Source organism: Opisthorchis viverrini (assembly GCF_000715545.1).
Source record: "Opisthorchis viverrini unplaced genomic scaffold opera_v5_171, whole genome shotgun sequence".
Lineage (NCBI taxonomy): Eukaryota > Metazoa > Platyhelminthes > Trematoda > Opisthorchiida > Opisthorchiidae > Opisthorchis > Opisthorchis viverrini.
Window position 1 is genome coordinate 594616 of NW_008751829.1, and position 13522 is coordinate 608137.

The 13522-nt window shown below is 46.0% G+C and overlaps 1 protein-coding gene across 1 annotated transcript in view; it reads left to right on the forward strand.

The window, feature by feature from the left end:
• The window catches only part of T265_14303 (hypothetical protein), a gene marked incomplete at both ends in the record, with an annotated part of 76399 nt that overhangs the window by 43909 nt on the left and 18968 nt on the right, over positions 1 to 13522 (forward strand). The window contains 5 exons of the mRNA XM_009173030.1: positions 364 to 568; positions 5289 to 5835; positions 6856 to 7260; positions 8232 to 8395; positions 9333 to 9512. Of these exons, the coding sequence (XP_009171294.1) occupies positions 364 to 568; positions 5289 to 5835; positions 6856 to 7260; positions 8232 to 8395; positions 9333 to 9512 (1501 nt within the window). The remainder of the gene's footprint in view (positions 1 to 363; positions 569 to 5288; positions 5836 to 6855; positions 7261 to 8231; positions 8396 to 9332; positions 9513 to 13522) is intronic.

A 13522-nucleotide genomic window follows, 5' to 3' on the forward strand; every position in this document is an offset into this window, starting at 1 on the left:
GAAATTGATCGTGAGCTGCCAAAGAAGCAACCTTGTGATTGGCGCATTTCGTCTAGGTTAACAGCTTGTCAAGGTAAGAGATTCACATGTGCGACGAAAATACGACTTGTTTGGATAATATGCCAGGCCAAACACTCCAGATGTCTGGGTGTTCTTGATCGAACGCCAAGCAGAACCTTAACGTGGATGAGTGTAAGCCATGAAGCGCATCGTTTCCTCTGTCCTCATACGGTTGATTATTTCGTGACAAAAATAGCGAAAGAATCTATTTTCGCAATGATTAACTAGCTTAGTGGGATCTTGCTACTTTGCTGAGGTATATTTATCACTCTGTTCGTACCAACAACCTTCGCCTTTTTGCAGGGATAAGGCTGGCCTAAAGCAACGCTTGTTGGATCTTGATAGTTCAAAGTCGGCTCTCCAGTCAGAGGTCAATAACTTGACAAGACAAGTCACAGAGTTGGAAGACGCTTTGCGAAACCGTGAGCGTGCGGCCAACCAAGCGACCGAAGAGTGGCATCGTGACTTCCGGTGCTTGGAAGAGACAAAGCAGGCGTTGGAGAAGAAGGTAGGTTGAAACTGGGATGAAATGGGATAGAGTGACCTTGCCCTCCAAGTGATTTTCAAAAACAGCTACCTCACATGATGTTTTGAGTCAAATTTGACATTTTTACTATCCCAGTAGGGTACTTTAAACTCGATAAAAGGGTTTTTAAAATGGGTTTTCCATCACTCACGCCTCATTTACTCACCTCTCACGCCATGGAGAGTATAAATTGGTATTGTGAAACCCTATAGGGAACATTCAGTCCAAAGGTAACTGATTAGAGAGCATGGAAACTTTAGTTCAAACAAATGAGGTGAACTTACCTAAAAAGCCCACAGTGGAGGACCATGGTCGTGCCCGATGTTGATTGCTCGTTTTTTTTTACATACAGCTTCTTTTCCTTAATACAGACACCGCTGTTTTACTGTTTTTTACTGAACGACAGCTCTGACATCCTTGTTTGTTTCTGCCTCCGAATTTCCGGGATGCCATCTTCCAATCGTTCTGCGTCGGCTTTCGTTTTTATTTCTGATCCGAGTTCGGGTTGGTTTCACTCTGTACAGTCCTGGTGCGTACAGTGTACCGCAGAACTACGACGCAGTGTAATCCAGACAGCATTTGTGTCCAACAGTATGTTTTTACTAGAAGTTTTGTTCTGTCAATAAAGCCAGTCTACGCTGAAAATTCGAGAATCTGCTTCAACCTTGTTGGGAATGATCAGCTGTGCACAACTCCGAGATTTTCATAGCGGCGGCCTTCCTATCAGTGATTGGCCGTTTGGCCACCAGCGATTGATCTTCGGTGTGATTGGCTCTCGCTCAGACACAGTGTAGTGCCACTCATCCCGTGGTCAATCCAACGACGTCACGTGGTCACATATTGACTCGCTACACGAGTGACGACTTCTCAGATTGAAGTTTCGCTCATCTTGTGAAATTATTCTCCCTCTGAGTCGCTTATCAGTTGCGGTTAGTAGGAAGAAACTTGGCGATTCTCAACAGAGTTTTCGTTTTGTCAGCGAAACTAGTCTATGCTGAAAAGCTTAGAAGTAGTATACAGCTGCCTCATCCCCAGTGGGATCACCAGCGGTTTGCATCTCAGTGAATTCAAAAAGAACCCCATGACTTCTGAAGAAATAACCTGATTAATGCACCGCCTTCGTGTGCTTTGTACCAACCTAATGGTCATTCATGAATCCCAGCGCTACTGACTATCAGGATACGAACACTAGTTATTTTAAATACGGTTACAATTGCTCATATTGTTCGCAGGTTACGATAGACTAAACTGAATAGAGGACATGAAAACAGAAAAATTCAGGTTAGCGGTCGATCACACTGTTAAGCAAAACAGAGCCGAGGATCAGGTTGTAGGCCAGATGATTAGCTCTTACATAGACACGACATACTGTCGCCCATCCTTCAGTCACGGTAACCACATCGTGTGGTTACCTATTGAATTGCTGCTCCAGTGGCGCTAGTTCCGTCTAGGAGAAACGTAATCACATTGCTGCTCGGCCAGGAAAGGTACACGAACATATCTCTGCGGAAATCAGGAGTAATTTCTCCTCAGGTGGTAGAAGAAAACCAGAACTAGTCAGCAGTGTAGCTGAAGAGAACATTGTTGGCTGAAATTGTGACGACGGTCATTGATTTGTTCGCTGAGCTGGGAAATTTAGCCTTTCGTTATCAGTGCGTTGAGATTGAAGTTGTGTGGTTGTTGCTTGTACGTGGATCGATGTAGGATTTACTCAACCAGGTTGACCTTGATTGATCATTGGTCGTTTGGGTGAGCATTCATATTGGCTTGTTGGGTGGCCTGTCTCATTACTGAATGTCCGGGAAGCCTTGAGACTTGACCCTTCTGATTTCCCCACATTGACTATTGTTCGCTGGTCTCCATATTGGGTTCCGTTTCCTGGTCTGTTTGTGTGATTGCTGAGGCTTACTCAGTGTTGTCATTGGATTGGCAGTACCTCACTCTTAGCGATGCATAGACTGGGTAGATTTGGAGATACCAGTTGATTGAATCTTTTGTGGAGCGTCATGGTTCGAAGAGTCTGGTACTTAGTGACAACAGTGAGTTATCCACAGCGGTCAGACATACAGACCAAGAAAACGGGGCCCACTATGTAGGTAAATGAATCACCAATTGCCAGAGCTCTCCTAGCGACTTGCTCCTATCGATAGGCGCCGTGTCTAAACTTGAACTCCAGGCATCCAAAGGAAGTTTACAACGGAATGTGCAGTCTCAAATAAGAGTTTGGGAGTGCTGGGTCTGCGGGAACAACTTCTTAACTGACTGCGGCGTATAAGTATTACCCAGATGGAGCATGTGACAGTTGCTTCGGTGTGTCAGACGCGTGTGCGGTGCGTGTCCGTTCGTCGTTCCACCATCGATCTGGCATGTGACTTGAGTGGCTGATTGGATGTGTGTCCGATTGGTTGGCTCGCGTGAGCGCTGTGGGTGGACTGGATATGTGACTCAGTTGTTTTGCTTGCCTGCCACGAAAGCGGACCAGATTGGCCGCGTGTACCCAATACACCCGTGTCCGTACTTACGCGTTCTTCTGACTTACTGTGAACTACAATAGAGCAGATGGCTTCAGTGAACTGCCTAAGCTTACTTTCTCCTGGACGTACGGGTTCTTCATTTTCCGAGTCCTTCAAAACCTTGCTTGCACAGAAGAATTCGTCAAGTTGCACTGTTTTTTATTTCTTGCTTAGGTCGCTACTGTACTGTGATTGCAACTAGCTGAATAAACAGTAACTCGGGGGCATCTGATGCATTTTTGGTGAAATCTTGTCAGTGCTATGGGGGAGAATATTGGTAGCTCAGATAGCATAGATGGTCGTTGGTTTGTTCGCTGAGCTGGGAAAACGTTTCACCACCAATTGAGGTGACATCATCAGTGTATTGTTAGGGAGCGGCGAACAAACCAACAGCAATCTTTGTCAGTACTGTTTTTAGTTTAGTTGGTGGATTGATTGCTTGAACGACTGGTACTCATTTAGCGAGCTGAAGTGAAGTTTCGCCAACATTCGAAGGCTAATATGGGAGCAGGTACTTCTTTCCTCTCGACACCAGGGTGAAATGGTACTCATTGTTTACGCTTGCTAGTTTCAAGAATAAGTACGTTCAGAAAAAGCATTTCCAAATAAAGCCAACATTTTCATAAAGGAAACTACTCACAAGGTTGCTGTAACTTCTTCGACAGCCCACGACCGGTCACGCCCTTCTGGGGGCCCATCAACGAGAGATTCAGTTGAGTCTCTTGTGAAAACCAAATTGATTTGCAAATGAGTGTATTTGTCGAAAACAGTCCGATTTGGGTTCAAGTAGAACATAAGGTTGACGGAAACTCGTGGACAGCGCCCACCTGATGAGCTCGAACTGGAAGGGTGAAACCGGTCGTGGGTTGTCGAAGATTTTTCAGCAACCTTATGAGTAGTTTCCTTCACGAAAATATACTGCGATATCTCGAATATCGTTCCAACTGAAACATGAGGTGGCCTGTATGCAGCACATTCACTTGTAGGATATCACAAACGAGAGATTCAGTTGAGTCTCTCGTGAAAACCAAATCGATTTGTAGATGAGTGGATTTCTCGAAAGGCGACATTGTTTTTTGTGACGAGTGTCAGTCAATAAGCCAGGTAAAAAAGGGCTTAGCCGAATTCGATGTTGGGCACCTTCACTCCAACCTATGTCACCAAAATTGGTGAATATATCTAATCACATTTTTTTGGGAAGTTATGGTCGTTGATAATTCAGTGACTTCTGTAGTTGTGTGTGAATGCGTAGAGCACACAGTTTACTGTCTATGGATTTGAATGTCGAGTTACACTGTAAGATTATGAAGACAAACCTTCATCGGGACCAGATTCGATAGGAGTTATGCCGAAACTCAGCCAGTATCCTTCGTGAGAGAACTTGTTAAAGGACTTATGTGATCATCAGGGTGAAACCTCTTGATTTTGAAAATACTGAGAGTAAGAAATCAAGAGTAAAATGAAAATTATGACATCTTTCTGCTGGATGCGAGGCTTCAGACTCCCGCCTATCTGTTATATCTGAGTGCTGTCTCCGATCCAGTGTCTAGTGTCGGAGAAAAGACTCGCCGACAAGGAGTTGAACGTTTTCATTGCGCGAGTGTGCAATACAGCGGTCTGACCTTCGTCCAACGCTGTATTGCGCTGCCTGGCTTTAAATCACGACTGTCTGGTCGGCATCTGGTGGAATTGAGGGGCTCTCAATAGATTTCGGGCATTCTGTGGTTACCTTCAAGAATCTAACCTTCTTGATACTATCCAATCATAGTGCGATTATTATTCTAGCTGACTCAACACGTGCTGTCGCTCACAATCTCCCGGGATCTATAAGCCTAATTGGTGAGCCTCGTTAACTTCTTGTATCTAAGTTACTTACTCAGTGTTATTGTTTCAAGCAAAGACAACCCTGATGCTTAATCAGATAAACGTTTTCGACTTTGTCAATTCCTGTTCCACCCAACTGTTCATCGGACAAATTCACAGGACGTTTGTTCTTTTGGTGTGTGCGTGCTCCTGCAATGAATTCACTCCACCCAACTCCAGTCATCATCAGCAACACCAAGCTAGCAAACTGGTGCCGTGACTCAGCTGAGATCCAGGCAACCTAGTCAGTTCATTCCTAAACCTCTTCAGAATCTAATCCATAGTTATCATACGGTTCAGGTGCCTTTTCCTCCCATCTATTGCAGATTGAACAATCTCACCTAATCATTGGCGAACTGCGCACCTCTTTGACCGAGACACAGACTCATCTACACGGGATGGAAGCCGAATTCTCTGACACACTGGTAGCCAGGCAAGAGGCTGAGACCAGACTTTCCGCCATACACAGCATTCTACGACGTCTGTTGGGATTTCGGCAGTCACAGTATCTAGGTCTTCCGGACAAAACCGATACACCTCAACCGGAGCCTGACATTAGCCCGACGGAAGCCATGGATGACACAGAGGAAGATAAATCACGTAAAACCGGACCAAGAAGTATGGAGTTGTTTGACTTGGATTCTCAGACACAACGATCTGAAGAAGATGGGGATAGCGATTTGGCCTTGAAACGAGTGGCTGAACGTGTACTGCGGAACCGTTTGACCGCCCGAGGCCAAACCGCATTGAGACCACGCACTAGGGGCTTTCGTCGTTCTCAGTATGACTCCGGCGAGTTGTATCCACCGTTTATTCGCCGAGTACGGTCTTCGATAAGACAACGGCGTTCCAAATCTATTTCGCCACCTCGAAGTGAGTACGCTTTAGAGTGCACATTTGTCCAGGTATGCGTGTCGCACGTGAAAATGGCAAAATTCACGACTATAAATTGTCCGTGTGTGTATGAGCCTACGAACGTCGTCATCATCATCATCATCATCGAGAGCATGACATCAGTGTTCAACACCGATGCTTCACTGCCGTACAACCATGATTTATTTGAAAGCCTTATTGTAAAGGAAAGAGTAAAGGTGAACGGGGAAGGGACTTAGTGCTGGCTTACCACAATCATGTTTCATCGAGTGTAAGTCAGAATAGTTCCAGTATGTGGCAATCCACTCTCTCATTCGGTTAACCTTTGTGACCAAGACTGTGTCCGCAGAGCTCCTTGAGAATTTTCCAGACTCACTTGTTTCATTTTTAGCTCATTCGTCAAAGTGAAATGTAATCAATCATGAGACAGCTGATTTTCAAAAATATACCAGAAGAATTTCCGCAGACCTTTTCCTGATCATGAAGATCAAGCCTTTACATAGCAGAGCAATTCTACCTGATTCCATTAGTGCTCACTGTCAGTGATCAGTCGGCGTAGAACAATCTAGAAATCAAGAAACAATCGGCAGAAATTATCAACAGAACTTTTAAAAACTATCAGAAAACAGGATCAACCGAGGAGCCTTATTTGTAAACAGGTTTGATAACTTCTTTTCAGAGAGATCCTGGTTTCGTGCGCCTGCAAAAACAATATTCTTGCAATGTTGAACCAGTTCTCGACATGAAGATACTCGGGGACGATTGCCGCTCTATTCTGATCGATATATGATGCTGCGCGACGGAAATACAGTCGTATCCGTGAGAGGAGGAATATTACCCGAGGACCTGATGACAAGATGATTAGTTTGAGTCAACCGCCTAAGGATAACCCCTTTTCCTGTTAGCGAAGATTGTAGCTAGAAACTTAGAGGGCACCACGAGGATCATCTTATATGTACTCAACCGAGATAACACGCTCCGCTTGGTGAACTAAATCAGTTTTTCGCTTAACTCTGGCAGACAAAATGGACAGCATTACTGATCGACCCACATCTGTCGAGCGAAATTTGGACTCCTTCCATAAGTTGGGTTACGCTGCCTCCGAGGCGCTGGATACCGGACCCATGGGAACAACTAGTGAGCTTGTATTGGCCAATATATCCACGCAATGGCAACATACCTTACGCACACACCTGGGCAGTATTCGCTATCGCGGTTTGCCCGGATCAGATCTGGACCCTGAGGCGGTTCGAATGGTGCTGCGCGAGTTCCTGCGTCATTTGGTCGAGATCGAGCGTGATCGCGACTCGAAGGACATCAAAGCGAGATTGAGTGAGGAACAATTGTTCGACCTACGCAGACAGGTGGCCGATCGAGAGCAGCGAATTGGACAGCTCCAGTCCACACTAAATGGCATAGAGCGTGGTAAGTGTTCCCGTAGTTCTTGGTTTATTCATTTATTTAATACCACATTTTACTAATCATAGTGAGCTGATGACATCGGAAAGTGTTATTAGTCCCGGTTTTCACGTTGCTATTCGTTTTGAACAGCACAAATTTATTGCTCTGAAGGGGCACCGCTTGCGTTTCGTCCTTTCGTGTAAGCACTGATTCCACAATTTTTCTTCCTATAGTATGTTGTTTTAAGTTTCCACCATCTTGACGGTTATGGGGTAAGCTGGAGAAAGACTTAGTTTCCGGTTCGGCAGGGTGCGCCTATTCATGTGATGGCCAGCATCTGGCAGACTATGTGAGTAGCACCGTTCGGTGTCTGTTTGAAAGAATTCTTGAGTAAATACCAAACTGTTTGAAGATTTTACTGAGCATGCACGTGTCACAAGCGCAACACAACAGAACTTGGCAATGAATTGTGAAAGATATCACCAGCAAACTCAGCTGCGCTCGTCATTGCCGTCTCCTTGGACGGGGCCCCCGAGAGGAGGCATACTAATGGTTAAATACACAGACCTGGACCAGTCGTGCTCTCGATGGCGCTGGTGCATCCAAGCAACTGCCTTCAGTGCATGGTTCCCTTCCCAGCCCCCCTACTTAAATGTCCACCAACAGTCCTGTATTTAAGCACCAATTTGTCAGCTCCCGCCTTCAATGCGCAGCTACCCACCCCACCTCCCCAAATCATCGGTGAACGAAACTGTGGCAGCCACAACCACTGTACGATGAGTACGCGGTTATTACAGCTGACAATGATGGTGGTGATGATGACAAGGACAACAAAAGCATTGAGACCCGATAATCACAGTCCACGTGACTCGCAGTATCCATGCTTCAGACTGATCAAAATGTTATGGGACGCGGTTCACATGGAAGCAATAGTATTTGCAATGAAGAAACCCTTCTGATGTAAATCTATTTTCGTCTCTTTTCTAAAAAAACAGACAAGCTGGGAATTATGGAGCAGTTGCGTTCGATGAAAGCTGCCATCTCAGAGCAGGAAGCATTCATGTGCAAGCGAGACAAAGAATACGATACTGCGAAAGATAGGCTCGCAGTGGTCGAACAACAGCTGGCTTTGTGCGAGGAGGAGAAAATGCAACTGCACGTAAGTTTTGGTGCGCCGTTTTTGAATCGAGTTTTGATGAAACGCTCGTCACACATCCTCACAGGGTATAGGTCTACCTCACGGATAATTTTCAGTCGGTTTTTTAGTTAGCAGATAATTTTTACACGCTCAGATCACTCTCGTTTGACTAGTCATCGTCCTGCCCCGGCGCAATCACTCTGGTGAGTCCACACAGACTCGAATCTCAGATCACTCTCGTTTGACTAGTCATCGTCCTGCCCCGGCGCAATCACTCTGGTGAGTCCACACCAGACTCGAATTTCGTCCTTATTAGAGCTCATCGAACGTGCATACCTTCGCCGGGATTGGAACACTGGACATCTGACATGCGGGACTAGCGCGTTCGTGCTACTCCACCAGCGCGTCTGAAATTTCCCGTCCGAACAGGTGAACATATTTACGCTTGAGTGAGGTGAACGGTAAACCCAACGCCTTGAACAATGACCTAATAGTATGCCTTAGTTTTGTCCGTCATTTTGTGCTGTCGGAAGTTACGGAGGTCGTGGAACTTGTGTTCATTCCAGCTGCTGTGGGAACACTCCTTCTCGTACTTTGACACAACTTTACTCGTATAAATTGAAGAACGGAAGCACCTGACTCGAGTTTCTCTCTTATTAGAACAGGTTTTAGACATCCACGGCGGCAGTTGAATGAAACACCTCGGCAATTGGGCAAATCGATTGACGCAGCCAGGGTAGATGCTGAGTCGTAGTTTAAGGACTTGGGCAAACCATGTCAAAGGCTTCCAATATGAGCGAAATTCCAGTACAGGGCTTCTTCTCGGTGTGGACCGACCAAAAATTATTCTTAATCTAAATTTAACATACCTCTTAGCTAGACTAGTCGTAGGTTGAGAAGCACGAGGGAGACATTATAAAACGTAACTCGATACCCTCCCCCCCGATTGCTTTCACAGGCCCGACTGGACAAGCTCAAGTCTTCGGAGAGTTGGCTTGACGAGGATAGGCGTCAACTGCTACGATCGTTGGACGATGCGGAAACCAGATATACCGAAGCCGAGGTGGCCAGACGACGTTTAGAGGGAGATCTGAAACGAACCCGAGTTACAATGGGCGAGCTGGAACAAGATAAGCAGGTAACATGTGTCTATCTTGGTTGATTGTAACATAAGTGTCGACCCGAGAACAGCGGACGGCACAATCCATCCGGGAGTTACCATCGACAGATGGATTTGGTTAAAACGACAAACTACGGCGGCCAGATTATACCTAGACCGATACTGCCCTGAAGTGACCGCTTTTGTTCAGCCCTGTTGGGTATCACCTGAGAAAATAACACTACCTGTAATTTACCAGATCATAATATTTCCACAGCCAATATTGCAAACTAAATCTGCATAGCTAACCCGATTCGTTAGATGTTACTAGACCGAATTCCGGATCGACCACCAGCGCACGCAAAAAACTTTCGTTTTGTTGAATTCTCAAGCAGATAACTAAATGTTTGGCAACCATCATTAGTCTAGATCCTGAAAAGAAAACGAGCAAGTGCCTGGGTAGAGGCCTGCGCGTCTCCCATCACTGACTGGGTTGTACTTGCCTACCTATCGTCTGAACAGTGTCTTTAACCCATGAGCATGCTGTGTGGATACTACAGTATCCGGACAGAAACTTGGACCATTAACGAGCAGGTGCTTCATACGCCCTATCCGGTAATCTTACAAGTGCACATGCGGTGTTTCACACTTTGTTTAAGATCTTTCTATACTAGCGAGAGGTAAATAAAATGGGATGCATCTTGGTTCGTTCGCCTATCCCATATCTGTAAGGATCTACTACAGTGCCGTGGTCAGCAGACTCCGTTAGGTGGCATGGTGACTAGCACTGAAGCGGTGACACTACTGATGGGGAGGCACGCGAGTAGTATGTTTTCTTCTCGTAAATTCGCTTTGCGTCTCTTGAAAAGGGAGATCTCTTGCGGAATTTGTGGAGTTGCTCTGTAGCATTAGCTTGGACGCGAGAAACAGTAAATGAATATCGAGTAAAGTTCAGGAAGACGCGTTCAAGGAGACGATGGATATTCAGTTTTGTAGGCGAGATGCATATGAGAGTTTTGCCTCCCTGTCCAATATTCTGTAACCGTTCAGTTGGCATTTTCTAATAAATAACTCTGCAGCGAAGGCCTTCTTCCTTTCACCACTCGCGCTAAACCAATGTGTACATCTGGTTTCAGTGTGCGAACTTGAATAGTCCACACGTGTCGGGCGTCCCTCAAAAGTGTAGAGGCTCTGGAATAAACCAATGCCATGGGTTCTATTGGGATTGAATCATGGCCTTATTCACTGGAAAGGTCCCTGCACTTCAACTAGTAAGCGTCATGTCAGTAGACCAAGGACAGTTTGTTTTCGCGTGTTTACTTGCAGAAGTCCCTATGGGGTTTCAAGCGAAATCTCGGGTATTGACGAGACCTCGTCTATTACTCCTTTCGGACAAGTCATCCTGATTAGATTCGTGCTCCTCGTGATTACGAGGTCATAGCATGCCACTTTGGTAGCCTCGGGGACGTGCACGACTGAGGTCGGTTCGTTCTTGAACGACCGCTTACGTAGGACAAATGAGCAAGCGACTCTAGCTTGATTGACGACATGGGATGATGGGGTTAGAAGAGTGACCTCCTTTGGATGTACTTATAGGTTGTTGGCAGCGGTGGAGGCTTCAACCTATTTGTGAAACCAGCCATTGTGGACAAGCCGAGAAGCACTGTACACCTGTTTGATCCATCGAGGCTTGCTGGAGTTTCATGAGATGTGCACTGTTGATGATTTGCCATGCTTCTCGGCTTCTTCAGCATCGATCGGCTTCACTTACGGGGAGAAAGCTTCATTAAAAAGATTATTGGTACGGAACAAAAAACTATAGATGCTAAGATGTGTGAAGCGCCCCATTGATCGTTGCGACACATTCTTGTACGGTGCGTTTTTGGCAACTAAGGGGAAGTGTGCTGTTTCTCTACTATGTATGTATGTATTTCAACGGCCAAATACAGTGTCCAGACAAAACGGAGCTGGTGACACTCAACCTTTTTTTGTCGCAAAGCGTGAGTTTAGTGCGAGTTTTATCGACCGCTTGGCGAAGAAATATCACATTTGTTGCACAGCGTCCTCTTTGGCCTTTTTGGGGTATGCTCTTCGGAGCTTTCGACTTCCACAAGTGTGCACCACAATCCATCAATTCACTTTATCAGCTATAAACCGTGTATCATAGATACATTGGTTCCAGTTGTGTAGTAACGGTATTTTTCTCAGCTTAGTTCTCGGTCTGAGCCTCCCAAGCTAGCGTTCACGTCAAAACAACCACCAAAGGTGCACAAGGTATAGTACCGCCCAAAACGAAGTCAGGAACAGTTGTACAGCGCTTCGTATATGTATATATAGCGTGGGTGGCAATAATCTTCTGGAGATTCTGACGCGTTCTGGATGCGCCATTGGCAACTGGCATTCAACCAATACTGGGTCATGATTGGCTGTTGGGTCCAGACTTTCGACCAATCAGATCTCGGCTTGATGCCTGACTGGCAAGTGTCCGAATTCTTGGCCAGTCTTGCGTGCGAGGGACTTCTTGGCCGTAGCAGCACCTGAGTGCGAGCGGTAGAGCGGGATCCGTGTGGAATTCCGCCTAACAAGTTGCTTCAGGTTCGATCACCGAAGACGAGAGTGTGAGACACAACCAAGCCTTGGAGGTGAAGGCATGTTCAGTTTGTTCGGAAATCGGGTAGCTAAGCATTGAGGTCGATAAATTTGATGCCCGAGCACCACTGGCTACGTGATTGGGCCATTTCTGCTAGTGTCATTAGCCGTTGGTGAGTACCAGAGTCCTTATTCTGGGAGTCGGTAGTTGTCGACCAGACTAAGTTTACTGGTTAGTTCTTTCAGACTTCGTTGCCAGACCATACATTGTCTTCCTCCCGATCACTCTCACTCAGAACAGGGCTGGGCGAAAAGAGCTCTGCGAGGCAGACGGTCTTCTGGCACGCGGAGTAACCTATGAAGCGGGAGTAACTCATCTATAACTGAAAAGTTCCTTCTTCCTAAGATCGTATGGCGTACCTCAGCATTACTAATCCAATGTTCCCACCAGACCCGACCAATGCTTTGGGGACACCGATGGTGAAACGCAGGTTTTGCCGAACTTTGAGCAACCTCTGCAAGGTGTGATGAGATGAAACGGCTCGAACGGTCGACTTGCCACTAGCTACAGGCACTATGAGCCGATATTTCCTGAAGTTCATATCTAAACTACGGTCAGCAGGTTGCGATCTTTCCTTTTTATTGGGTGCTGTCGGTGCCACTCGCCTTCCGGCATGGGGACCGCGTTATCCTTACTGTGCCTGGTTAGAGAAACTACAAGATATGGCTGCCAACTGATGTCAACGGCGTTTTTGTTATCATTTTCTATCCAGATCACCTGAGTGAATGTCTGGAGGTATAGGCACCTCGGAATGATTGTGTTAAGCTAGCACTAAGTCCCTTTCCCGTCCATCTTTACTCTTTTCTTCACAATAAGGCTTTCAAATAAATCATCTGCGCTTTATCGCATGGTGTCACCGTCACACCTTGACCTCTAAAAGTTAGCATTTCATAGCTCCATCATGTTTACTCCATCATTAGAAGCTCGATTTGCCAATTCAAACGATGTCCAACACTTGGTAGGTGAACTAAAACCATTTGTTTTTCAACAGTGCTTTCACATTCTACGGCCAGGATTGCACTGAGATAGTGACCCTTTCTCGGTCGTTTTCGCATTGGCCAGATTTGTTAATTCCCAGGGGTAGTTCGTCCAACATTCAGTTTTTCTCAAAACCCTTCATTGCTTTACGATTTCTGTGATGACGAGACAAAGTGAACATAAAGAAGCATCTTCTTTCTTCGAGTGCCTCACAAACAGGCACCCGAAGATAGATGATTGTCGATGTGGGCAAGGCACCAAAAACTTACAACAAAACCAAATTGATTTGCAAATGAGTGTATTTCTCCGAAACAGTCCAATTAGGGTTCAATTAGATCATAAGGTTGAGGGAAACTCGGGGACTGCGCCTACCTGATGAGTCCAAACTGGAAGGGCAAAACCGGTCGTGGGCTGTCGAAGA